This window comes from Pteropus vampyrus, unplaced genomic scaffold (genome assembly GCF_000151845.1).
Source record: "Pteropus vampyrus isolate Shadow unplaced genomic scaffold, Pvam_2.0 Scaffold11, whole genome shotgun sequence".
Taxonomy (NCBI): domain Eukaryota; kingdom Metazoa; phylum Chordata; class Mammalia; order Chiroptera; family Pteropodidae; genus Pteropus; species Pteropus vampyrus.
Genome location: NW_011888792.1, coordinates 13079982 through 13107935, shown reverse-complemented (window position 1 = coordinate 13107935; position 27954 = coordinate 13079982). Strand labels below are relative to the sequence as shown.

The 27954-nt window shown below is 34.6% G+C and overlaps 1 protein-coding gene across 4 annotated transcripts in view; it reads left to right on the top strand.

The window, feature by feature from the left end:
* Nucleotides 1-27954, top strand: part of SPATA9 (spermatogenesis associated 9) — a 56671-nt gene that overhangs the window by 15570 nt on the left and 13147 nt on the right. For 2 of the 4 annotated variants that reach the window (XM_023523436.1, XM_023523426.1), the window contains exons 3-5: nucleotides 5526-5663; nucleotides 17059-17147; nucleotides 24587-24814. In XM_023523436.1, coding sequence (XP_023379204.1) covers nucleotides 5526-5663; nucleotides 17059-17147; nucleotides 24587-24814 — 455 coding nt within the window. Of the gene's footprint in view, nucleotides 1-5525; nucleotides 5664-6805; nucleotides 6972-17058; nucleotides 17148-24586; nucleotides 24815-27954 lie in introns of all 4 variants that reach the window. The other 2 variants (XM_023523441.1, XM_023523437.1) reach the window with 2 other exon arrangements.

The window sequence follows — 27954 nt, the reverse complement described above, 5'->3', positions numbered from 1 at the left end:
GGGCCGTTACAAAAATTTTTACTGATCAATCTAAAAGAAGGTCTTGGGAATAGATTTTTTTCATTGGGGTGCTAGGAGGTCACATGGATGTGCTTCAGGAATCAGTGAACCCCAAACAAAGGAAATATTTGGTCTTTCTTCCTTTTCTGTCTTCATGCCTCCCTTATTTTCCTTATGGAACTAGAAAAGTGAGGAAATAGATAAATGCTTCTGGAATATGAAAAACAAAACAAAAATCTGGAAAGGTTTCTGAACAGAAACCTTAGACTATTTATATCTGAATAGAAACCATAGACAGACACTAGAAATATAGTACTGTTGAGGTAGGTTTTGACCAATTCTTGGGGTGTTTGAGATTTCAGCTAATGTTTGTGTTTTTCTTGTGTTATTAGCTGTAAAAAATATTTAAAATGAAAAGGCTTTTTATACAGTGGTTAAAAATTGGATAACTATTACATTACAGTAAAATTCGATCTAGTCTGTTATCACTCAAAAATATATAATGTTGGGTTTAAAGCAGGCACAAATACTCAACTTGATTTTTACAAAAGTATATCAGGGAAATGTACTTCATAAACATTATTACCAGATAACCTTTATTGGACTTTTAAAGAAAACTTTAATCATTAGCTTTGCACAGAGTTGTAAAACTGAAAAAGTTGAGAATCAGAGAAATTTTTATTGTGACTAAACCATTAATATATGTTTTAAAATAGTCACTAACATGCTACTAACATGGAATTATTGAATTTTGTGAATGAAATACTTAATATACATGTATATAGAATGTATTGTAGGGGCTGGTTTTATCTCTATTGCATGCTTTAATTTATTTTAAAACTATTTATTTAAAACTTTTTTCTAGATTAACAACGTATAAAATTCTATACATGACTCTAAAGAGAATATTTTTTTTTAATTAAATGAAAAAAATTACCATTGCCTGTTAACTGTTCCATATTAATCTGTTTTGATTCCTCAAAGCTATTTGCCATCTCTTTAGACTAGCAGCTGCTACAGCTATGCATCTGTCACATGTCCCAAGATAGTCTAGTACCCAGAACAAATAGAACAGATGACTTAGGCATAAAAGCAAAAACTCAAAAAGGGGTCATCCAGAGAGTTATCTTTCCATTAGAGGGATTTATACATTTTATAATATGCAAGCATGAAGAAATTGCATTCAGGGGTTGCAAATGAAAAAAACAAAACAAAACTAGGAAACTTTGGAGAATAGTGAAAGCTCTTTCCAAGATTAAAACCATCAACTGTCTGCCAAATTTTTTCACTTACACCAAAATAAGTTTTAATGAGACTTTATCTCTGTGTTTCTGTGTGTGTGTGTGTGTGTGTGTGTGTGTGTGTGTGTGAGAGAGAGAGAGAGAGAGAGAGAGAGAGAAGAATGTGTGTGTATGTCTGCTGTGTGAAAGACTGTCTTGTGTCCATGTATTTATGTCTCTGTGTACATGTCTGTCAGTGTTTGTGTATCTGTTCTGTCTTGGGGGCAGGATACAGGAGGTGGAAATATAATGGTACAAAAGAAAGGGTTGAATCCATTTCTACTGGTATCCATCTTCCATTGGATAAGAAAAGAGAAGTGTATTTTTACCAAAAAAAGCCCTGGGCAGTAGGTGAAATAATTGAACAATTTTAATGTCTATAAGTTTAAAACTTTTTTTAAATTTTGAAATGAAACTCTATTTCAAAAATAACACATGTTCATTATTTTGTTTCAAATAAACAAATTTGACCACTCATTGATAATCAATTGGTATACATCCTTCCAGATATTCTTATGTATATACATGCATATTTTTGCAAAATGGAATTATCCTAAATAAACCACTTTTTTGCAATATGAAATGAAGTCAATAAATACTTGTTTATTCTATTCCTACACATAGCACAGTATACAGAGTATGTGGAAAGCATTTAGAAAATATCTGTTAAATATTTTTTGGCATGTTTATATGTTTATGAAGTCCATAGGAAGTGAAAATGTTAACCCTTTGTTAGATATGATGCAAATGCTGTTTTCCCCTACTTATATTAAACTTTAATTTTCCTTTTGAAAATAACAGAAAATAATACTAAAGCATATAGTTTGATTTAATTGAGTAAAAAGTCATCTGATTTAACACAAATGGTGTTTTATTAGGACTTTTAAAGAAATAAATGCAATACATAGGAGCAAAATGCTGAATGCTCAGTAGAGGTTCTGCTCTATTTAAATATACGGGAAGAATTTATAGATATTAGCATAGAATATGCTTAAGAGCAGTAAGTGTTTAAGTCAGTCAAACTTGGTTCTTATCTCGTTTCTGCCCCTTGGCACCTGTGTGATAGAGGAAAATCACTTAATGCCTGTAAGCATCTGTAAGTTGAGGATATTCAGGCCTCCCTCCCCGAGTTAGTGCCCAGTAGTGCTCAGCAAATGGTCTTTCTGTGGCTTTACGTCCCGTGGAGGTTATTTCCAAAATGGATGCTTAAATATGAGATGAAACTAGATCTAGAGCCCCAGATTGGGCTAAGGTTCTCTGCTCAAAATTTGAAGATAACATGAAAAATGAAAAATATTTTTTCTATTTTTTTTTCTTAATTATTTTTAAAGACATGGGTTTTGCTATGTCATGTTTTGTACTTATTGAAGTTTTTTTTTCCCCTCTCTACCAGCTTTGTTGACTAAAAGCCAAGTACTTTGTGTTCTTAAATTTTCCCTTGAAAGAATCTTGGTGTCATGAAATGGAACTACTAGTACAGTTTTAAGAGGAACAAGTTACTGAACAATCTTTTAAGAGTTTAAATATACTCCATTAACTTTGGTTTAGTAAAAGTAACAACATGAAGTACTTTAGCCCACTGTTATTTTTTTCTAGAACATTACTGAATTAGAAATCTAACTTTATTATTGCCTTGTGTTGCCATCAGTATGTAAGACATAGGAAGTCTGTCTAGCGTCTTAATGTGACTGTTTTACAAAGTCCTCGTCTCATGGCCACTTTTATGAAGCGATGTTTACTCAGACTGCAAATACTTTAACACTGATCTTACTTACGTGGATCTTCTGCTGACACTTTTGTTCAAACACGAAAGCTTCTATTATCTTCATGAAATTAATTATGTATCTTTGGGGGGTCCAGTTTATAAATATTAATTTTCTCAGCAATTGGCCTAATACTATATTCTTCCTAAAGAGAAGAAACTTCCTCCTTGTCTAGCCCAGGTCAGAGTATCACAACTTTTGATTTAATTAAGTAGAAATGAAACTCGATGTTAATGTCGCATGTTGCCAGAATAGAAATGGTTCATGATGATTTAGTTAAATTGTTATTAAAAATAATGGGATAACATATTTTCATTAAAAATACAAGTTATTTTTGTTAGAATAACTATTATTTTTAGTTTATTCTCCAATTACCTAACATTTGCAAGCCCTTTGAGGAAGAAGCCACAGGAAGAAACTTGTGGAAACTATGTTAAAATCCTTCAAGCTAACGGTGTTATTTACTACAATAAGACAGCGATTAACTGTACCCCACTGGTCACTGGCCTGATAAGGTAAGGGACTAACCCTGACTCAAAAGAATTAATGCAATGACCACAAGTTTTGCTTAAATTGAGAGACTAAGTGATCTAGGAATTAGAATTCTAAAATTGTAGAAGCGCAAGATTATAAAGGACTTTGGAAATCCTTATCACGTTTTACTAATAAAGGTCTCAGAAGAATCTGGCTCAATATATTCAATAGTGTAAAACATATACAAGTTCCTTGCTAATTAAGTATTTTAAAAATCTTTATGACATTTGCTATATTTGGCTGTGTGAACATTAGGGAGTATCAGTAAACTACAAAAAATATTTTAGAAAGTTCCTATGGTGTGGATTGTTCACATCACATCCTAAGAAACTGGAGTGAGAGGAAAAAATTAACAAGTACAAATCCATAGGATTGTACACAGATATACACAGTGAATGCATGTAAAACTTGTAAAATCTGAATAATGTCAACTTCCTTTCATATTGTACTATAATTATGTAAGATGTAGTCATTAGGTGAGACGTGGTGAAGGGTAAATGGGACCTACTATTTTTGCAACTTCCTGTTAATCTATAATTATTTCAAAATAAAATGTTTAAAAATTATGGACAGCTGTTATGAAACTCCTTTTTTAAATCATAATTAAATATTTCTATACTATAGATGGTTAGAATTTAACATAAAAGTAATTATAAAACATGATCCTGGTTTAGTGCTCACCCATTTGCCCATTTCCTCTGTCTCCTTACCTGTGAATATTCCCCCAAATTGTTTGTTTTTTACACTGTCCATTGGAAAACTGATTAATATTCATGGTTTCGCAGGCCAGCATTATGTTGAAGGCCCTCAAATCTTTCTGTGTGGCCTAGATGTCTCATTTAAACGCCAACTCTTTATTAAATTGTTCTTGCCAAAGCCTAGCATGGTCTCTGACACCAAGTTGGCTCTCAAGAATGAAAGAATAAATGACTTTCCAAACATAGGATATTGGCACTTGGAAGTCCCACTATCATTTACACTTGAAATGTGGCAAAACAAAACTAATATTTTCTTCTCACCACTCTTACCCACACAACCTGCTTATTCTTCCAACATCTGTATTTCTCCCATTTCTACTATTCTTTCATCTAACTAAGCTTTAAAATTTTAAACTGCATTAATTCCTTCTTCTCTTTTATTTACCAAGAGCTAAGCAGTTACCTCTTCTGTTTATTTTCCTTTCAAATATTCCTTATATTTGTCCCTTCACCTCTATTTTGTTCCTATGACTACCACTTTAGCCTCATTTTATTACTCCACATTTCTAATTTTTCCCTGATCCTAGTCTTGATTCGCCTTCAATCTGTCTTACATGCTAATGTCTGGTAAATTTTTCCAAACTACTAAGAAAGACTATAATGATCACAATCGTTGCTGTAATTTATCGAGTGCTCACTATGTACCAGGCACTGTATACATACATTATCTCATCTATTCTTTACAACCACCTTATGAAGTAGACATTATTCATCTTCTTTTTATAGAGGAGGAAACTAAAAGTCTAAGAGGTTAACAATGTATCACATTTTTAAGAGCTAAAATATGAACTCAGATTAGCCTGGCCCTAATCTGAAAGGACCGTTCTCCTAAATGTAAATACATCTTGTCCATTCATTGAAACTTGCCCAGCAGAACCACAGCCTGGAAAAAATAAGTGCTCAATAAATAGTTATTGTAACCACTTTATTAAAGGAGTTGAAGGTGTCAGTAGGGTGCAAGTTGAAAGCAACTATCTCTTTTCTCCCACTATTCCTCAAACTAGCATTCTCAATTTACTCCAGCTCACTGTGCTCCACTCCACTCCTCTGAAATCTCAGGTAGATTTTATAGTTTTATGCTTGGTCTCAGGTAGAAATAGTCTATTTTTAGTAATTAGAGCCCAGGCTAGTGTAATAATCCCAAACTCTACTCTTATTCCATTTAAAACTTCTTTTCTTTCACAATTGAGTTTCGCTCCAGGTTTGGAAGTCTGCAGTGGAAGAGGGAAGGAGCTACGGTCAGCTGCTTCTCCTCTTCTCAATACTCCATCTCCCTCATCAGTTGCTGCTTTCGGCTTTTTCAAAGGTGCAAGAGGGAAGGAGAAAAGGTGAGATGGTGGAAAGCTCTTTTTTAACTGTATAGTTGTGACTAGCATTGGTGTCCTTAGGCGTGGTAAATAGTTCCTGCTGGCTAGATGACAATCTCGAGGAGCCCTTGGAATTCTACCATTCCTCCTCTCTCACATTGCCCCTTCAGATGGGGTCTAGTTTATGAGGAAATCAGGCTGGTGGCCTTCACAGATGCCCACATCTGGTCCACAGCTCATTCCCAACTTAGTCTTCTCTCTATTCCTGAACATAACATGTTCATCTCATTTCAGCTCTACTGGTTTTGCTTATTTTCCTTTCCTACCTTTTTTCCTCTGCCAGTCTAAATGTAATTTCCAGCCAATCTCAACACATATCTTTTCCCTTGAAGCTTTTCCTGATTTACCTCCTCCTACTATGATTTCCCAGTAGAGGTTCTGAGCAGTCTAGTCTATACCAAAAATAAATGACCAACCAACCAAAAAAAAAAAAAAAAGAAGTCAGTTTTATCTGAGATTATCCTAGATGAAGGAGTAAAAGTGATTAAATTTTTTAAATATTGACCCTTGGATATACATCATTTTAATATTCTATGCGATTTGGTAGGAATTATGCCTAAAGCCCTTCTGCTGCATACAGACATACATAATCGCTTCAAGGAAAAGCAATAGTATACTTATTTGAGCTGTGAGCTGAAGTAGCTGCCTTTTTTTATAGAATATCATTTTCACTTGAAAGAATGACAGAGAAACTATGGTTATACAGAGTTGAGTGTTTAGCAAGATATTTTCCCCAAAATGAAAGGAGTAAGCCTGTTATTCCAAAGAAAACAACTAACAGTGTTTATTGCCAATAATAAATTTGAGCTTTAAAGCAAAAATTAGAATTTAGGAAAACTTGTATTTGACACCATGGGCTTGGCCACTTGTGGTGGTTTTATAGATATGTCTTCACAGTCTTTGATACAGCTCCCCTCAAGAGATTGAGCTGAGTTGCCTTCCTCTTGAGTGTGGGCTGGACTTTTTTTAGTGAATAGAATGTAGCTGAAGTGATGAGCTGTCATATTGAGATTAGGTGATAAAACGACTGTGGCTTATTCTCTCTCTCTCCCCGTACCCTCTCTCCCTGTCCCTATCCCCCTCATCACTCTCATTGGGATAAGCTGCCAGGTTGCGAGGTAGTCCTGGGGCAGGGAAACCAGCAGCCATATCACAAGGAGACTCAAGCAGCCTATGGAGAGGCCTACATGGCAAGGAACTGATGCTTGCAACCAACCATGTGAATAAACTTGGAAGTGGACCTTCTGAAGCCTGCCAAACAGCACTTGAGTGAGTTTGGAAGTAGACGTCTCTGAGTAGAGCCTTAAAATGACTGCAGCCCAGCCAACAGCTTGACTGAAACCTCTGAATCAGAACCACTCAGCTAAGCCACTCTTGGATTCCTGCCCCACAGAAACTGTGAGATAATAAATGTTTGCTGTTTTAAGTTGCCAAATTTGGAGTAATTTGCTTGCAATAATAGATAACTAATACAAAAGCTTCCCCAAACTTAAAGACTTTTCTGATAAAAGCGATAGTGATATTAACAAAAGGTTTTTGGGGGGAGGGGGGAGGGAAGTGGTATAATGAAAGGTGTCAATAGAAGATCTGCATAACTCAGAGAACCAATGTTATCCAAATGATCAATGCATGATGTTACAAAATCACTCACCAGTAGAAGATCCATTCAAAGTGCAAGACAGACCAATACATTTTAATTTAACAAGGTATATGGTTTCTACATTGCAACTAACCTTTAGGAAACTACCACTTCTTGAATGCTGGTGTAGGATCAAAGAAGAATATTCACAGTTACCTGGAAAGTCTATTAAAATACTCTTTCCTTTTACAGCTACATATCTGTGTAAGCCTAGATTTTGTTCACGTATTTCAACCAAAATGTTGTACTGCAACAGATTAAATTCAGAAGCAGACATGAGAAAACAGGTGTCTTCTATGAAATTAGATATTAGAGAGATTTGCAAAAATGAGAACAATATCGCTCATTTCATTACATTTTTCATTCTGGAAAACATGATTATTTTTCATAGAAAATGTTTTTATTGTTATTTTAAAATGCATATATTAGGACGTGGTTCCATAGTGTAGCAGTTAGCACGTCTGCTTTACACGCAGAAGGTCCTGGGTTCATGCCCCAGTGGAGCCACAGTCCATGGTCTATGGCCATGTCACCCTCAACAAGCCCAGTATCTGATCTCGGAAGCTAAGCAGGGTCGGTCCTGGTTAGTACTTGGATAGGAGACCACCTAGGAAGACCAGGTGCTGTAGGCATAAATAATAATTAAAAAATGAACCTATTAGTTATATATTGCTGTGTAACAAATTACCACAAAATTTAGCAACTTAAAACAGTACGTATTTATTATTTCTCCATTTCCGTGGTCAAGAATCCATGTGCAGCCTCGTTGAGTATGTCTGGTTCAGGAACTCTCACAAAGCTATAATTAAGGTGTCAGCAGGGCTGCAGCTATCTTAAGATTTGGCTGGGTGAGGAGCTGCTTCTCAGCTCACTTACCTGGCTACTGACAGGACCCAGTTTTTCACTGCTACTGGCCAGAGACATCAGAGGAACTTGTCATATGAGTTTTTCTCCATAGGACAACTCACAACAAGGTAGCTAGCTTCCTAAAGAAAGAGAAATTGAGAGAAAAAGAGAGAGAGAATAAACAAGACAGAAGTCACAGTCTTTTTGTATGTTAATCTTGAAAATGACACTGCATCCTTTTGGCTATTTTATTTTTTGAAAGGAGTCAATAAATCTAGCCTATATTCAAGGGGAGGGAAGTACACAGGGGATGAATACCAGGAGGTAAGAATCATTGGGGGTCATCTTAGAGGCTGCCTACCATATGAAGTAATATTTTATAAATTTCTCAGTATTAGTTGCTAATAAGGTGTTATGAATAGATATAACTCACATAAACAAAAGCTATTTGGGGTCTTCAGTAATTTATGAGTGCAAAAAGGTCTTGAGACCAAAAAGTTTGAGAACTTTTCCACATGGTAAAGATGCAGGGCATTGTTCAGGAATTGATAGTGTATGTCTTACTTTTATTATTATTCATAGCTTTAAATCCTTTTCCTCAAAATGGTAGTGTTTACAATAGCATTATAAGATATACAAATGTATATTGAAATATAGTAACCTTCGTTACTATATGTATACAGTGAGTGTGGTATCAGGACTTACAAGTACTATATGTACTATATATTTATCACCTACCTGAGAATACTTCATATAAAAAATTTTAATAATATTTATTCAATATATTAAATACTAAGATTGTCAACATTCAATAATTGATGATTTTATTTTATTTTGTTCAGCAAATATTTTTGAAAACTCTGGACAATGGGTAGTATCAGAATTAGAGATTTGTGAAGTTTCTACCAAGAAATAATAATTTAAGCTGATATTCAGATGTGATTCCATGGAATAGAGTTTGATGAAATAAAGGATAAAGAATAGGACTTTAGAGTGTGGAGAAAAACATAGTGGAAGAAAGAAGAGAAAACATAGAGAATAGTCAAGGAAATAAAATAGGAAATTATTTTAGGGGAAAAAAAAGGCTATCTAAGAAGTATGTGTGATCAATGACATCGGATACTGTAAAGCTTGAAAAGGACAAAGACTCAGAAAAGGCTTAGATTTGGTGATAAAGATTTAGAAGAAAATCCCCACAGGGTCAGAATGCAAAGGATTACTCTAAGTAGGAAATAAGGAAGCAGAGACAACCAAAGCAAGAGAAAACTGTTGCTAGTAACAAAAGAAAGTTGCAAGATCTAAGGAACAGGGGCATCTACATGTGTGTGTCTTTCTGCTGTTTACTACTTTAAGCACTGAAGAATTTTAGCAACAGCCTGCATTCTGTATACAAACCAAGAAGGGCCAATTCTGAATTGCTATATTGATTTGTTGTATTTTAAAAACCGAATGGCCTAATGAACCAAACTTTAGAGATTTATTCTTTTTTTTATTTCTTGCCAGTGTACTGTAGGTACATCCTTGAATTCCCTGCACTGTGTCCTAATTTTGACTTAATCCTCCTGTAATTACAGTTATAAAAATATGCAATGACTATCTGTGATAATGTAGGACAATTTCTAAGGTCAGATACAAAATTCCGGAGTTCTCTATCTCAGCTCTCTCGCTTTACTGATTATTTTTGAGCCAGAGATTGAGTGACAGGTAGTTCTCACAGGTAGTCAGATCAAGCCTTCCAGTAATATCCCAAGGCTTCTTGACTTCTAATCCTGGGGTTCCTTATTCACATCACATCTTACTGCATTCTTTTCTAAATGATTTTCCCCCACATTATTGCTGGATTTAACAGAAACTTGATACTTGGAATGGAAGTGGGGGGTCATTGAAGGGGAAGAAATCTCCGAAAAATAAGGGATACGGGGTTGACAACAATTAAAAGGGGTTATCTTTTGAGATTAAATCTTGGAAGTACTGCTCTTAGACTTTTTTCTTAAAATCCTCATCCATTTTCTTCAAAATGATGTATGGCAGGACCCTGTCCCTTGAGCCTTCGTTTTTAACACAAACCAACCACATGCTGCACCATTCTCTCTTCTCTACAAGCAGAGTTGCAAACTCCCTGTGGCCTGAGGGTCTCTGATTTTAGACAGGAGTGCAGTTCTCCCTGATGGCATCGAAGTCTCAGGTGCAAGAGCTCTAGAGGTGTCCAGAGTTAGGGAAAGCTAGTGGTGAGTTGGAGCAGAAGCCAGCCCTTTGTGCCTGTGCCACATCCGGTGGGGGTTATTTGGAGGGGCTGGAAGTACCAGAACACCTATTCAAGCGACTCTGGAGCCTCCCCTCTGTCCCATGCTTCCCCTGGCTTGCTCTGCCCTGCGCCTCACATGTCCATGTTACACGTCACAGCACGTGCTGCGGGGCCTGTGAGGACCTGCTGAAGGCTTCCAGTGCCGAGTGTTAGGAATTAGGAGCAGCTGGGTGTTGGGATGCTGCATTAGCAGCTCGGGGTGAGAGGCTGCAGGAGGCAGGCCACCAAAGCCCTGGGGGAGATACGCAGGGAGTGTCCCAGCGCCAGTGTGAGTTGGCAGCCTCTGCTTAGCACCTGGACCTACACAGGTTCAAGGTGCACTGCAGCCACATCTGGATACTTCAGGAGAGCTGGTCGAGGTGAGGATACCATCAAAACTTTGCTGCCCCTCTGCCCTACCCCCACGATTCCTGCGAACCTCTGCCGAGAGCAGCCCTGTTTATTGAAAGAAAAGGGATTTTTCAATTGTATTTTTTAAACTTGAGAAGGATGAAAATTAAATCAATAGATTTTGACTGAAAGTAAACTCTATGTAGAATAAAGGTGCTAAGTTTGTAGAAACTTAGTGATTTTGCCCCAAAAGTTAAGCAATAAGGATTTGAAGTGGCAGCCACCCCGACTTCTCAGGTGTTTCTCATTGTCTCATGAGAGTTCTCCCTAGACGTTCCAGTTTCAGTAGTGGCGGAGTCTTGTCTGTGCATTGCTCTATTTCGTTTCTATTGTAGCATGTATTACTACAAGGGATGTCCTCATTCATTTGCTGTCTCTCCTCCCACTGAAACACAAGTTCCACGAGAGCAACGGGTTCCTGTCTGTTGTTGTTGTTGTTGTTTTTTAAACCATTGTCCTTGGTTTCCAGCACAGTGCCTGACGTGTTTATCAAATAAAACCGTGTCTAACTTTGGCCACTTGAAATGGTGCCCTTGCTCTTGCTTGTATAGGTAACATCCTCCACATGTTTGTGTTATTGCTTTTATAATATTTTATTGTAATCGTCTTTGAATGTGTCTGTTTTATAATACTGTGTGCTCCTTTACTTAGATCAAGGATCTTTTTGTTCATTTTTGTATCCCAAGTGCCTGACATACAGTGGACACTCAGATTTTGATTGAAAAGGTGAAAGCCATCCATAATAGACTAGAGCATTTCTCCTATTGTTATTTTTTCACTTTTCTCCTCGGTCTTGAAAGCCACTCACTCTAAGAGAGGTAGTGTGTGTGGTGAAAAGAAGTCAAAATTTTGAAAAGAGAATCTAGACAAGAGTCTTTGCTCTGCCACTTGCTGGTTTGGGGATAATTTCTAAATTCCTCAGAGTCTGGTTCATCATTCATATATACAGATAGTAACACGTGTGGAGCATAACCATTCAGTTTCCTCTGCCTAGAAAACATATATTGGACATATTTAGTTTTGAGATTTATAGACTTTTTCATGTAAAAAATTTGAATAAAAACCACAAATTAGGCAGATAGAATTTAAACATTGTCCAGGAAAATTTTTTTAAAAATAAAGGGCATTGTTATTAATATACATGTCACAATTTAGGACTGTGAGAAACTTATACATTTTTAACATGCAAGGATTATTTTTGTACAAAGTAACTTAGAAATACCTAGGAGGATTGATGGGTACTGGCTGAAAGCAAATGTAGTCTCATGAGTTTAGATAAATTTGCACATGGTGAATTATGTCTTGCCTAGGCTCAGCCTTAAAGAGGTGTCATCGACTTGCAGTCAAAGTGTTGAATCAAAAGAAAGAGTGGAATGCATCCTTTAGTGTTTTCATTTTTAGCAATGTAAGTGAACGTAACAATTTTTTTTTATAATTATGTAGAATTACATGAAATAACCAGTTTTCTTTTTCATTATGTTCGAACATTATTGGTTTGACCAGGGAAATCTGCTGAAGTATCTAGGCAATTAAGTTATACATTCTATGACCATAGTGAAAGGACCGAAATACAAAATCTATATTTTTAGTTGTGTTCTGCAGACGTAACACCATAAGTACATAAACCTAAGACTTCTAACCAAAGGCCATAAGAATCCATAAGGCAGATTATGGATACTTAAATATACTTAATATGTATTTAAATGTATTTAATATTGCTTTTCTTAAAATATTTCAATTATAGTTTTCCCGTTCCCAAGGTGGAGGAGTCTATCAGGAGATAGGTATCTACTCAAAAACCCTTATTGGACGGTGATGACCACGGAGTTGATGTAAGAAGAAAAAATATTTTAGTTTAAAATATAAATTTATAGCATAACATTTTTTAAGGCTAAAATAAGATCTTTTCAATCAGAGGAATATTTTAAATCATATGTAGTTAATGTTTTCAAGCACTGTATAAAATGCAGTTGTGACATATTCATCTCAAAATCTAAGTGAGTTATTAATGAAAGAAATGGCTTTTGTAGGTTCATAGAAAATAGCAAATAAATAGTTTGAGTCTGATATATGCTCCAATAGAGCAAGAGTTTTCGTTTGTTTTGTTCACTATTCAACCCCAGTGCTGAACAGCGATGACACATTGTAGGTGCTGGATAAAGATTGAATGAATCAAAGAGTCTCCTTACCATTATTACTGGAATAGTCTTTAATGATAATTTTCCACTAAAGTTGTTACAGTAATTTGTTCATCAGATTATTTTAATTGTTTTCATTAATATTGAGAAGATACATGTATTTATAAATTGTTATAAGGCATAAAGAATTATAGTCCATTGATATCTGTACACATGATTAAGTTTAAGAAAAAGTATGTTACCAATACCTTAAAAATTCTCATGTGCTCTCATCCAATCTCATCTCTTTATCCTTCCCTCAGAGATAACAACCACTATCCTGAATTTTACATTTATCATTCCCTTGCTTTTTTCTCTGTAGTTTTACTACATATATGTGTACTCCGAATATATTGCTTTGTTTTTACTGTTTTTGAACTTTATATATTAATGGAATCTTGCAGTGCTTTATTTTCCTGTATCTTGCTTTTTCTCATTCAAAATTACTACATTCCTGAGATTTATTCACAATGTTGCATGTAGCTCTAATTCATTTTTATTGCTGTATAGTAACCATTATAGATGTATTATTTATTTCTTTTATAGTTGATGGATGTTTGGGTTGCTTACAATTTCTTGATGTTAAAATTAGTGCAGCAGAGAACATTCTAGTATATGTCTCCAGGTGTAAGTGGGGATATTTCTAGGATTGGAATTGGTGGTCATAGCTATGCATATCTTTAATTGCACTTGATAATACTAATTGTTTTCCAAAGTAGGTAGGCCAGCTTATATTCTTATTACCAGTGTATGAGAATTTGAGCTCCATATCCTTGGTAGTACTTGATACAATATGAAACAATGAAAAATGCAAGGAAAACTTGATGAAAATACAATCTGTGAAAGAGTCTAACATTTCTTTTTCAATAATAGTGTTAATAGGCAAATATTTGTGGGCTATAAAAGAATTGAATAATATAATCAATAAACACATTTATTATATTCTTACATTCTTTGAGTAAACATATGCTTTCTTTATATGACTTAGGACATTTATGAAAATTTGATCATGTAGTTGGCCACAAAGAAAACCTTCAAATCAGAAAAATAGAGATTTTTATAGGCCATATTCTCTGATTTAAAAGTTAACCAATTAGAAATAAGTAATAACAGAGTATCAAATCTTAATTACTTGGAAATTATAAAACATAATTATGATAGCCCTTGGAGCAAAGAGGAAATCAAAGAAGCATTGAAAAGAAGTCTTTCAAAAATCTATGGAATAAAAATGAAAGATAGATCCATAGTACTTTTATTATTAAAGAAGAAAGACTAAAAATAAGGAAATTTCACATTTAAATTTATCTTGAGCATGCATTAAAGAAAAAGGAGTAAGAAAAATATTTAAGATTCGAAATAATATAGACCCAGAAGATTAAAACAATTAGATGCAACTCTGTAATAACATAATTGAAACACTTATATAAGAAGATTTCCTAATAAAACAGAAATTATCAAAACTGTCCGAGAAGAAGAAATTTTTAATACACAAATGGACATATCTGAAATTTAAAAGTTGGTAAATGTAGCTTTTAAAAAATATCAGGATCAAAGAGTTCCACAACTGAGTTCTTGCTAGCATTAAAAAAAAAAGAGGATAAGGAATTTTACTGTATGTAAGTTATACCTCTGTTTTAAAAAAGGAAAGGAAAATAGAGAAAAAAGAATTCCAAATAATTCTGATATTGTTCCAGGTACTTCTGAGAGATGCAAGCCTTCTCAGTTTATATGTGCATAAATTAAATACTAATCTGTTAAGTATAAAAAAGAAAGCCATGAACTAATCTCACTTATGAATTTAGTTGAAAAAAGTGTAAATAAAATCTTAGCAAATGAAGCCTAGCAAAATATCAAAGGAATAATACCCTACATTCAAGTACATATTCTTTTTCAGGAATGCTATGATGTTTCCTATATCAGGAAAGTTAATACATAATTTATTATATCAACAAATTAAGAGGAAAAGTGATTATATTCATAGATTATGAAATGGAAGTTGATAAAATTCAGCAATCATCCCCAGTAAAAACAAACAAAATCAGAATGGGAATAGAAGGAAACTAAATATGATAACGATTGTTTAGAATAACATTTGCTGTTGATTTTTCATAAGCAGTAAAATATTGATGCCATTTTAATTGAAAAAAGGAACATTTTCAATTAGGTGTTCCTACTGTAATCTTTATTACTTAGCTTTGTTTTGGAAGTCCTAGTGAATGCAGTGAGTGAAATACGATAATAAAATAATTGGTATAGACATGGAAAAAGTGATAAAATGATCTTTTCCTGATGATACTGAATATGGAGTGATATGATGAATGTAATGAAAAAGAAGAGTGACAGAGACTTTCCTTAACAGAAAATAAAACATACTATAAAGCAACTCTAGTCAAATTACTATTGTAAGTATATGGAAATAGACAAATAGATCAGTGGACTAGAATAGAAAGTTCAGAAATAGTTTGCAATATATATCCCTGTGTGTGTTTGTGTATGTGTTTGTTGTGTGTGTGTAATAAAAGTGGTATTTCATATCAATGAGAAAACAATGGTTTATTTTATCAGTGGTACTAAAACAATTGGATATTCAGATGGAAGAGAATAACAGCTTATTAAAAATGAATCATAGATGGATTGAAAATTTTTAAATAATGAATTAAATTTTGAAGAAAGAAAAGAGAAGAAAATTTAGGAGACTCTATGTATAACTTAGGGTCTGGAAAAACTTCCTTAATAGAAAAACCAGAAGCTTTAAAAAGAAAAGATAGTTTTATTAGATTCTGTAGTTATTTAAAAATAAATTAAAAATTGCCTTTCTTTTTTATATACGTTTCATTTTTTTTGTTTGTTTTTTTGGATAATCCACTTTTAATTTACAAAAGTATTGGTTCTTCACTACAGTTTGTGAAGCACCAATTTAAGTTGTTTGTCTATCTCCTGTATTTCTGGGAAACTGGAACATAGATCTAAGAGCATCAGACAGCTAGAGGAGCTGTCTGATGAACATTTTTTTTCCAAACACTTCCCACGAGTAGACCTCTAGTGACCAGTTTATGCTTGCTGAGGAAAACCATCTAGCTACAATTAAATATAAAGACTTCAAATTAAAATGGGATTTGAGTTAACCAACTCAGCTCATTCACACTAGAATATAACTAAGTCTGCATGATATGCAGTTCTTCCCAGATTTGATAAGGGGAAAATAATGATCATTTAAAGTATGAGAGAAAAAGATGAAAAAAGTAAAGAAGACAAACTGAAGACTTCACAATTTTGCCTGGGTTTGACAAAGTGATCCTCATTTGGGTAAAGAAAAACTATCTATTCAAAAGTCTTTCTGAATTTACTGCTGGTGTTCTTTCCCACTTGGCATCACATGTGAAGCATTTCTTTTAAAGCATATGCCAGCTCTTTTCAAAGGGAGCTTTGTTCTCAAATGATCCACTAATTGAGGTATCACTGCAGAAATTGGGACAAAATTCAATTTATATTGTAGAACTCCTTAGTGTGGTTCATTTTTCAATCCCCTTTATCCTCCCTTTGTACCTCCAAACACAGCCTTCTCACTGCCATAGTGATTTCAGAAGATTCTGTAGCAAGTCCTCAGAGGCCCATTGTGCAGTAACAAAGAATTCTGGCAGTGAGCATCTTTGCCTGCTTTCCTGAGTGGAAGGCTGCCCTCATCCCTCACTAATGGTAGAGAAAGACAAGCATTGCCTAGGCCTTCAAGCTTGCCAAGCACTAGGAATCCAAGCAAGAACTCATCATGCCAATCAAACCTGTTGGGTGGATATGCGGGCAGGTGTTGAAGAACTTTTCTGGAAGAAGTAATACACAATCTTATAAAGGGGATGTGGGTGCAGGAAACTGGGAATCAAGTCCTCTAGGGTTTGCTTGATTTTCTTAGTCACCTAGGCAATGGACCCATGTTCTTTTGAATGATGGTTAGAGGATATTTTTAATTAAAGCCTTTTTTTTTTTAACTTCTTTTTGTCTTAGTTGAGGGGATCCAGAAAGCAATCATGGACCTTATAGATGAGTTTAAAGATGAATTCCCCACCATCCTAAGATTATCACAATCTAATCAGGTAATGTGATTTTATACCTTTGAAAAGGATTATAAAAAGTATATTTTTTGTATCATGCCGATTATTTAATGCTTGATGTTGAGATCAGTGTTTGAAGTTTAGGAAAACATTAACTTCACCCCAGAAATACAAATTTCAACTCATGCTCATTGGAAGAGAATGAAGATGTAAAAGTGAAGTAGAAAGATAAGTTTAAAGACAGTCACTGAGTTATTAGATTAGAAATCTAGAACTCTCTTATAGTCACAATTGCAATGTAGTTAAAATTTGCTTAATGTAAAATCAGAAAAATACCTAGTTATACTTTAATTAAAATCTATGGCAATTAAATCAGTGAAAAAAACCTAACTGACCTAAATTATAACAATGGAAAGATAAGTATTGTATGGGTGTGCATTTTAATGTGGAAAGAAAATAGCGATGTAAATTTAACAAAGTATACATGTATATGTTTAAATGTTTGTTCCAGCAAGGATCTGAGACATACTGGGATCAGAAGAGGGGTTAGGTAGAGAATTGTGAAGAGACATATATGGTCAGGAAAAAGTAACATCTTGTTTAGGGGACACAAGTAACCCAATTTATTCAAAAGAACACTGCTCTTAATGGAAGAGTGTTGTTTCAGTCATTTTGACCATAGTTAGAATGGAATATGTTGTAAAGTTACATGGTAACAGCAACCATCTATTTATCCAGATATCAGACTTTTGGAAATGTCAAATATGAGGAACATAGCCAAAACCTGGAATAAACAAAAAGCACTCTGAGTAACAGTAACCAAAAAGCACTCTGAGTAACAATAACCAGAAAGGCTATATATTTCATTCCAGAGAAGAGGTATTAGAACTACCTTTAACCATTTATTTAGACAACTAGGCATTGGACATTTACCAAATACGTTAATACTTATTACCTGGATCTGGGAAGAGGGAATATGGAGATAAACATGATAGGATTCCTTCAGTCAGTAAACTTACTCTAAGGGAGACAGAGTTGTAAACAAGTAGTTGCATTGGAATATGATAAGATGTATATTCAGTTTAGAGGAATAAATCACTACCAAGAGTGGCCAGAGAAGGCTTAATGGAGGAAGGATGCTTAAAGTGAATTTCAGCGGATGATCAGGAGCTTTCACGGTGAAGAAAGAGATAATGTAAATGGACAGGAACAGGGAATAATAGTCCAAAGGAAGCAGTCAGTTAAGCCAAAAAGTATAAAACATTATGTTCTCAGAATGTCAAATAAATCTTAATAAATGGGATGGGTCTTAGATTTAGACTTTGGGGAGAGGTGATACTGAAATGTAGATATCTGGATGTACAGAGGTAAGATGATGTCCAGATGACATCGTATTTCTAAGTAGAATAGGATAAAGCTTGAAAGCTCCAGAAGTCAAACCGGATTTTGTCATTCCATATCTTAGACTTGATGTCTAGTTCCTTCCCCTCTTTGCATTCCCCTGGTCTTGGTATATAAATTTTTTTGAAACATTGGAGACTTTTCTTGGCTATGCTCTGGAGTATTAAGGAAAGAGATGGGCAGGTGACTATGCTTGGTCTAGGATGTAAAGTGGTTAAGGCTGGCACAGTAGTGGCAGTAATTATTTAGAGAGCTTCAAGATGAATCTTCGGGAGCCAAAGACAGGCATCAGAAGCTCTGATGCCTTTCCAGGTGTGATTCTCCCACCATTGCCAACATTAGAAAAATTGGGGTTTTGTTTAATCAAACTTTCCTTACAGTTGCAACTTTCCTTACAGTTCCCTTCATTTCTTCCTACCCTGTGCATAGCTTCATTATTACTAGAGCCATAGCATGTTTTCTGGTGAAATAGACTGATATTCTGATCCCCAAAGAGAATTCTAAGTTCCCATTTCCAACTCACTGAAGTCATTTACTTAAAAGAACTTTACCCCACTCAGGGAAGAATATAAACATAGTTGAAGGAACTTCATTTTCAAACACTAAATATTGTTCTTTTTCCACCATTTACTTTGAAGAATGTATTGCTGAGATTGGCAGGAAACTTGAGTAGTTAGTTAGGGAATATTATAATACATTGAAGTTATTTGCTCTTCAAAAAAAATTATCCAGAAAACAATGCTAATGCTCCATTGTTAACTGTATTATTTTTGAAAGGTCAGATTGTAAATGATGCAAATTTTATTATTTCCACGACTGCACATACTTCCCAAGCATACTGAAAGAATGATTTTAAGAATACTTAGAGGACTTTATTAATTGTGTTGTATTCTAAATCTCTAAATTTTGTGATTAATACTTAAATCTTTTTTAAAAATTATTATTTTAGTCATTTATTTATTTAAGAAAAGGTCATCTTGCTGGTCTGGAGCAAAAAAAAAAAAAATGAACGAAGGGATGGTGGAATTTTTATAGAGGAATCTACCCAGAAAAATGGTTATTTCATAGTTCTTCATGGCTAAAGATTTTGAAGAAAACAATTTTTTTTCTGAGACCTGGGGTATGTTAATTGTAGAATCGTGGCTTGAGGTTGTGGTTTCTGAGATCCTGTACTCTTTACTCCCTCCCTCCCAAGCAGCCCGGACCCCAAGGGCCTCAGCATTCCTTTAGTAAAAAGTAAGTTTTAAAGGTTTGCAGTTGCACGCTGCAAATGATTTTCATATGAGGTTGTGAAGACTTAAAATAGTAAACCTTTAAGTTTAAACAAACAAAAAATGCATGCTACAATTGGAGAATTAAAAATTTTTAATTCAAGTGATCTTTGCTTGAATGAGAGAAATCATTCATAGCAAATAGGGTCCATTTTGTGGGGTTTAATTATGAAAAATGATTATGTGTTTTATCCTGTAATTACCTTGCACTTAACTGTGTACTACAAAATTGGGAATTATAGACAGAACATTAGAATCCATGCAAAATTCAGATTTTTACATCTGTAAATATACTTTTCTGAATTCTTTTCTTTTCTTTTTTTTTTAAACATGCAGGACAAAAACTGCTGGGGAAGCACCAATGATGTCTGGAAATTATTTGTATTGTTATTGGGGTTTCTAAATATGAGAGCAGGACTGTAACTAGAATGTTCTTTAATTCAATTATATTTTTGTCTTTGGCGAGGTTTTTTTTTTTTTTTCCTGGTGGGGCTCTATCATTGTGAAAGTTACAGAGCACATTGTGCACTGAAAACTTTCTGGGCAGTTTCTAATTTAATATTTGGTATATTTCTCTGATATTTCCTCATATTAACTTGTTACATTTTTCTGATACTCTTCATTCATTCATTTTAACATACATTTATAGAGCATCTACTATGCGCCAGACACTATTCTAGGCACTGGGGAAAAATGAGTGAGCCAGATGGATATAAAACACTGTTATAGAATTTACATCCTAGTCAAGCAGAAAAACAATAAACAAGGAAAATAAACTATTATGTTAATGGTAGGTCTTCAGGAGAAGAAAAAATATAGCAGAGAAGGGATAGAGAGAACAATTGATGGTTAAGACCTGAGAGGTGACTCTTGAATTAAGGCTTGAAGGAAGCGAGGGAGTAAACCTTGGTATCCTTGAGGGATCGAAAGGCATAGCAAGTGCAAAGTCCCTGAGGTCACCAAATAATGAGGAGAGAAAGGAAAGAGAAAGATGAGGAGGCCAGAGAGGTAAAGAAGAGAGAAGCTCTGTAGGGCTTGGTAGACTGTTGCGTTTGCTTTGGCTTTTACATTGAGTGTACCAGGAAGCCACTGAAGTGATTGAGCAGAAAATCAAGCTATGATCTGATATAAGTTTTCGTTGTAACTTTCTGGCTGATGTATTGAGGAAAAGAATGAGAATAGATAAGAATGTAAGCAGGGAGACTATTGAGGAGGCTAATTTACTAGTTGGGAGAAGAGGTGATGGTGGTATATAAATATAATGGACTGAGTGTTGGTACTGGGACAATGAGAAGTGGTCAAATTCTGGGACTATTCAGAGAAACAGTTGAATAAGATATGCTGACAGTCTGGTTTTGTAGGTGTAGGGTTGTAAAAAGCTGATGTAATAGAAACTAGACCAGCATTAAAACTGCTGATGATAGAGAAATGAGCATGGTTCTAGAAAAAAGAAAAGAGAAAACAGGATATATATTCAAAGAATGGAGCTCAAATAGAGAATTCTGGAGCAGAATTCTTCAACCAATCTTATTAACTGATGCTAAGTTTCTTTTGGTAAATAGTCTTTAAGTACCTTTGTGTGTCTCTGAGGGGTTGGTGGTGGTTGGGAGTTAGAATTTCTTTTCTGACATTTGGCGGTGTGCTCAGATGATGTGATGACAAAAGAATTATTGAAACTTGCACGCTTTGCGACCAATTTGAGGATGCTTAGGTCAAGAATAAAAAATAAAATGAGGGAAAAGAAATAAGGATTTGTTAATTTGAGGTCAACATTTCAATTTACACACATGGTGTGGTAAGAAAATATATAGCATAGGTAATGGACAAAAAGGAAAAACTGTTAGCTCAAAAAAAGAGAAAATAATTTATTTAAAAAATTTGCTACTAGAGCTAATTTTAAAAAGTAACTAACTAGACTCATCATCATAAACTCTTGACTTATTTTTTTTAAAAGAAGAATGGCTGATTCTGCATTTAAAAGAATGTAAATAGCTGTCCTCAGTGATCACCTTCATATTCCCAGAAACATAAGGGACCACAGAACATGCACCCCAGTGCCCAGATTTGTTTTATAATACTATTCTTCTTAAAAGCATTAATGGTCTTCTTGGGAACAAGTTGATTCCGTGTTTTGTGTCAGAGAAGATAAAGGTGGTCAGAAACATTCTACTGTCAGAAGTAATAATTCTTTCAGAGGTATCTAGGAAAGTACCAAAAAAGAAATACATTTAAAAAACCATGAAGGGAAGAACAGTCTTCAAATTTAACCATTTGAGCATTAAAGAAAACAAAAATGATATTAATTAGGAACAGGTTAAATCTGTTGCAAAAAGCCATGAATTCATGATGAGACTAAAATTAGAAAGGTAACACAAAGTCTGCTAAAGCATTAATGTAATGCACACTTGAATTTTTAAAAATATTGTTTATAATAAATGCTGTATTTTGCTCAACACATTATGTGAACCTTACAGGAGAGTTTTGATGAACAGATTGTCAATTACAAATAGCCTTCTTTATCTACAGAAATAAAAATTTAGGAAGACAATTTTATAAAAGGGGAAGTTGAATGAATCAATCTAGTATAGTGTATGGGGAAATTAATCAAGATTGATTAACAGAAATACATGTATAAAGTCAGTGAATCCGGGCCAACATGTACAGATCACCAAGATTTTGTAAAGAAACTTAAAAAATAAAGAGAAGGAGACTGCAGAACATTAATGTTTTGCTGCAAAAATGAAGGGCCCTTAAACACTAAATGGCCGTGAATACGAGGTTTCAGTAAAGGTGCAACTACATTTCTCATTCCTGTTTGCCCTGGCAAGATGGCCCTCACCTTATGATTATAAATTATAATAAGAGAAAGCACAGTAAGTTGTGCCAGAAGTAAAACCAAACTTATTCTAGCTGCTCCACCTTTAGAAGGAGTTGAAAGGAAGAGTCTGTGTAGTATAGAGGAGGAGAAATTCCTTCCTCTACTCCTTTTGAGTTCTTATGGCTGGACAAATAATAAAATTGGCACAAGACCAGATTAACAGGAGAATAACCATTTTAATGCGTGTACACAGAAGGCTGTAAATTATACTCAGAGAAATGATCAAAGTAGGCAGCTTTTTATACCTTTGAGACAAATAATAAATATGTGAAGAGTTGACAGGATAAAGAAACTTAAATTTGGGTGCTCATTAGTGAGAAATCTAAGCAAAGTTTGGGCTTGGGTAGTAAATTAGTAAAAACAAGACAAAACAAAGATTCGTTTATATGCATTTCTCAGCCCTGAATTCCCTAACTCTGGTGAAAATGTCACTCTTGTTAGACTCCAGGTGTAGGGAGAGCACTTTTCACATAGTAGATTTATCTCCTGCTTTCAGGGAGACAGAAAGAGAGATCAGAGTCGTTCTTGCACTGGTAGTTTCTTAAATAACTTTAATTCAAAATGATCAATATGCTGTTTTCGGGATAATTTGGGGTGGCCTGCCCTGGGCCCCAACAGCAGCAAAGCATAAGGTTACAAAAGAAATTGAATCTGTATGTGCAGGAGCTTTGGATACTGCAGACAACGTGTTTTTTCTCCCCAGTATGCTCACGACCAAGGTAAATAATAATATCAAGTGATATTATTATTGTACCTCATGTTATTCTGTTTGCTCTACCTACCATATAACTGCCCTGTAAGGACTGCTCTGTTCTAAAGTGACTTGGAATTGCAGCAATAGTAACAGCCCACAACTTAGATTGCATTCTCTATTATTAGTATTGATGAGGAGGGTTAAGACCACTGGTGGGCTAATAGGACTTACACCAGAAAGTAACAGATTAAACCACATTAGGACACCAGATGCTGCAGAAATGCACCCTTGTTGAAAAGCTACAACAGCTTTTGTTCATCTCCAGTAGCAAATGCTAAACAGTATGAGATGTACTGAACTTTGATGAGAAAAACAGCAATAAAATTATTACTTCAGGTTAAAAGTTGAAGTATTTAAAATATATAGCACATTAGCTCTTCAACAAATATATGATGTTCATTGTAGACCGAGAAGTCCATTTAAAAGATGTTTTATACTTACATATTTTAACTCAAAAAACAGAGACTCAAAGTTGCTTATACTAAAATGCCAGAAAAGCCTATAACATTACTTAAATGAATCATGGAAACTATACTTGTCTGTTGCCTAGAATGAGGTCTAACCTCTTAAGTAATTTCTCTGTGGTTCACTTTCTGGTAGAGCAGAGAACTACATTATATGTGTTTTGGTAATGCCACAATTTTTTTCCTATCAGAATGCTCATGGAAGTTTTGAAGTTTTTAGAAGTAAATGTTTCCTAAGTTTGTTGATTAGTATATAGGGTGTTTGTTTTATTTTTCTTTAAATTGTATAGTCTATTATGTATGTATGCTATATTTTATCATTTAAAAATGTTAAAGTAAACTTGGAAAATATTTGTAAGTTTCAAATAAGAATTATTGATTGAATTGTTTATTTTTGAAAGAGCTCTTTTAAAAATATCAGTGCAAAAATATAAACCCAGAGAGAAAACTAAAACGTTTATGTTTAGGCTAGTAATGTAAGTTCTGGATATTTATCCTAAGGAAAAATTCATATAGTCATATAAAGATTTAAGTACATGGGAGGTGGTCAGTGAGTTGTTATGGAAAGTGGGATATAATTATTGGACACTGAGCATATGCTCAGGACCATGCACAATGTACAATTATGTGGTACTTGGTCTCTGCCTGAAGTAGATTTTAATAATTCACTGGAGAATCACACATCAGTCACTTTTCAAAGACTTATTTTCCAGAAAAAAGAACCCATGCAAAAAACATCCAAAATCAGAATGGCTGTTGCTCTAGCCAAGATCAACCGGGGGACATTAATTCAAGGATTAAACAGCATATCCAAATCCTCCAAATCAGTGGCCAGACTTCTGCAACCTCAGCTTGTGTGTAGACTTTTAGAATTAAGGGACATATCTCATCGTCTGCTGAGGGAAGTTAATGCGCCAAAGCAACCCCTGTATAACATGCAGGTGAGTGAATATTGCATTAGCTCATGAACTCCTTTTATAAAAACTGTTTTGAAATTGCAAAATTAAAAAAATGAAAAATGTAGCACATTTGGTTGTCCTAAATGCAAAACAAGAATAATTAGATAAGAGAAATGAATGATTGGGCCTTTTTTCAATATAGTATATTATTCTCTGGTTTAAAAAAATCTGGAAGAGAAAATAATGTGGACTTTTCTCTACCTTGTTATTTGATTGAAGTATATGAAACTGTAAATTTCAAATGTTTCAACCTGAATATAAGCATACAAATTACCATTTATGTCAAACCCCCAATCCTACAAGTCTTAAAAATGATTGTGTTTTGTTCCCTTTTCCCCATAACCTATGTTTTCCAAGTTTATCTTTGGTTGACATAACATTGAATATATTTAACTAGAAACTCATTTCCATAGATCCACTAACGTCCAGGTTCTACACTGTTTCATTGAGACTCTGTTAAAGGACAACAATTCTTAAAACTTTTTCGGAACCAATTTTTTTCCCCTAAACTCTATGTCACAGAACTCTGGGTTTTTCAATCTGGACAATATTCAAAGCATTCTAAATATTTATTCCAAAAATTCAGAATCTTGCAGGTCTGGCATCTAAACCTCAAAGTGAATCAGTTTTAACTCTTTTGTTGAAAGGAGAGAAAACCTGGTTGAAACTGAGTTAAGCCAAAAAGGAGGTGTATTGGTTCATGTAGTTGAAGAATACAGAATTGCTAAGGTTTCGGGCATAGGTGGACATAGGTACGCAAATGATGCCTTCAGGATCTTGTTTCTCTTTTTCTCTCCTTCTCCTGGCTCAGCTTTCTTTGTGTTGACTCCATTCTTAGACTGACTTTTCTCTCATGGTCACAAGATGATTTGCATCTGTTCCAGAGCTTCATCCTTCCAGGTTCAATTACAGCAGAAAAGAGAGTCCTTGACCCAGCATTCCCAGCCAAGTCCTGAGGTTCACTCTCAGAGAATGGCTTACCTCTAAACCAGAGAAATGGGAAATGAGATGTACCGATTGGCCTAGGACTAGTAACCTAGTAACCTAGTAACCTAGTCCTAGTCTAGAGTGGAGGTCGGAGCCCCATCCAGACCACATGACCTGAGAATGGAGAAAGGATGAATCCTCAAGCCAAAATCTGAGTTGTTTCAAGAAGATGAGACAATGAATGATGGGTGGCTAACATCAACAACATATTAATTACATAGGAATCTCTCTATATACAAAGATTTTGAGATTTTCAGAAATCATCAGATAGCTCAACTTTGAACTGCACGAGACAGCATTTATAAAAGGCTCTTGTAATATCTGATGTTAGAGAAAGTAAAAAATAGTTTGTTTGTTAAACACTAAATTCTCTAAGCACTGTAAGTCTTATTCCTGTATCTTTAGATCATCAAGAAGAAACAGAGCTGAACCATATTATCTTAAATTTCCACTGAAATATTTTTCTGAATCTAATGTTTTGCTCTGATGTTTCTTTCTTTGCATTGTTAGACCCAAAATTTTTACAGAGGCTACAGAGGCTTGATATAAGAAGTGTCCTTGGAAGACTATTTCTGTATTTATTATGAAATCATGTTTTAAAGACATTTCCATTATATTATTCAGAGCCTTTCATTTTGCTCCTCTTTGCTAAGTCAGAACTGTGAAGGATCTGAGGTTTTATGCTATTCACAATCTTGTAACAAGTTAGCCTGCCAGTTATACAAATATATGTGCATACACATGCACATACAGACACACAAGATACAAGACCCTTGGGGCAAAGACACAGATGGTTTATTATTCACAGTAAAAGCAGCAACCAGAGCAATATCTTATGTCAGTTCCCTATACCTCAGTTTCCATAAGGCAGTATGATGAGAGCTAGATGTTACCTGCGCATGTATGTGGTAAGTTGCATCACAGGAGAGGAAGCCTGAAGCTAGATTAAGCCTTTGATAGGGATGCTGGCATGTCCACAAGCCTCTGGGAGAAAAGGAGAGAGAGAGAAGAGAGGGAGAGAAGGGGCGAGGGAGAGAGAAGCAAATGTCTCTCTAGAGAGGAAGGAAAGGGCTTTATCTTTTGTGCCTTGTGACATGTCTTAGGAGGTACATTTCTAGATCTCTCTAGAGAAAAATACTTTGTCTAGCTTCCAAAGCTGTTTGCTATTCAACAATATCCTTTGCTCAGAAGAACCAATCTGTATAGGAATGAGAGACATCCATGGAGAATTATCTCCTGATCCTCAGGAAAATTCAGTGATAGAAGAATAATCTATATTTCCAGTTGAACTGGTATTTTCTTTTATCTAATAATGAGAACACAAGCCACAATGCGTTTGCCTTTTTGTCTTGACTGATAGTGAGTTTTAGGGGTAAATTTAGAGCTTAGCTGTGACAACTTATTCCAGGAACCCGAGATGAGAGAAACAGGTTGAGGGATTAAATAACTTGTCTAAATAAGGTCCATATGCTGACTGCGACGGTCGCTTCTGACATCAGTTCAAGATCAACACCTGTGCAATCTCTTCTCCTTTGCTCTTGTTCTATTTGTCTTAGGACATAGCTTTAAAATTCTTATCAATAAAATTAAAAAAATATATATAAAAGGTAGTTTATCAGAAGTCCCACCGAAATTTACATTGGTAGTAATATTTTGCCACATTGCCTTCAGATATTTCCTTTATAAAAAAAATATGTTAACCATGCCCGATCCTGTCCTCTTTTTTCTCCACCAAAGGTAATTGCTATCCTGAAGTTGATGTGAGCATTTCCATGTAAATGTTTATATTTTTACTACACTTGTATACATCTATTATCTATGTATATTTAAAATTTATATAAAAGATATAATGTACTTAACCTTCTAAAACTTCTTTTTTTCACTCATTATTTTTGACATATGTAGCTATGATTTATTATTTTAACTTCTTTGTGGTATTCTAAGAAATAATCCACGGTTTGTCTGTTACAAGACAGATAGACAATTTAGTGTCCAATTTTTTTTGTATTACAATCAGTGCTTCAGTGAACACTTGTAAATGACTTCTTATCCATATATATGAGACGTTCTATAGGTTTATATCTAGAAGAGGGATTGCTGGGTCATGAGGGATGCACATCTTTAATTTTATTATC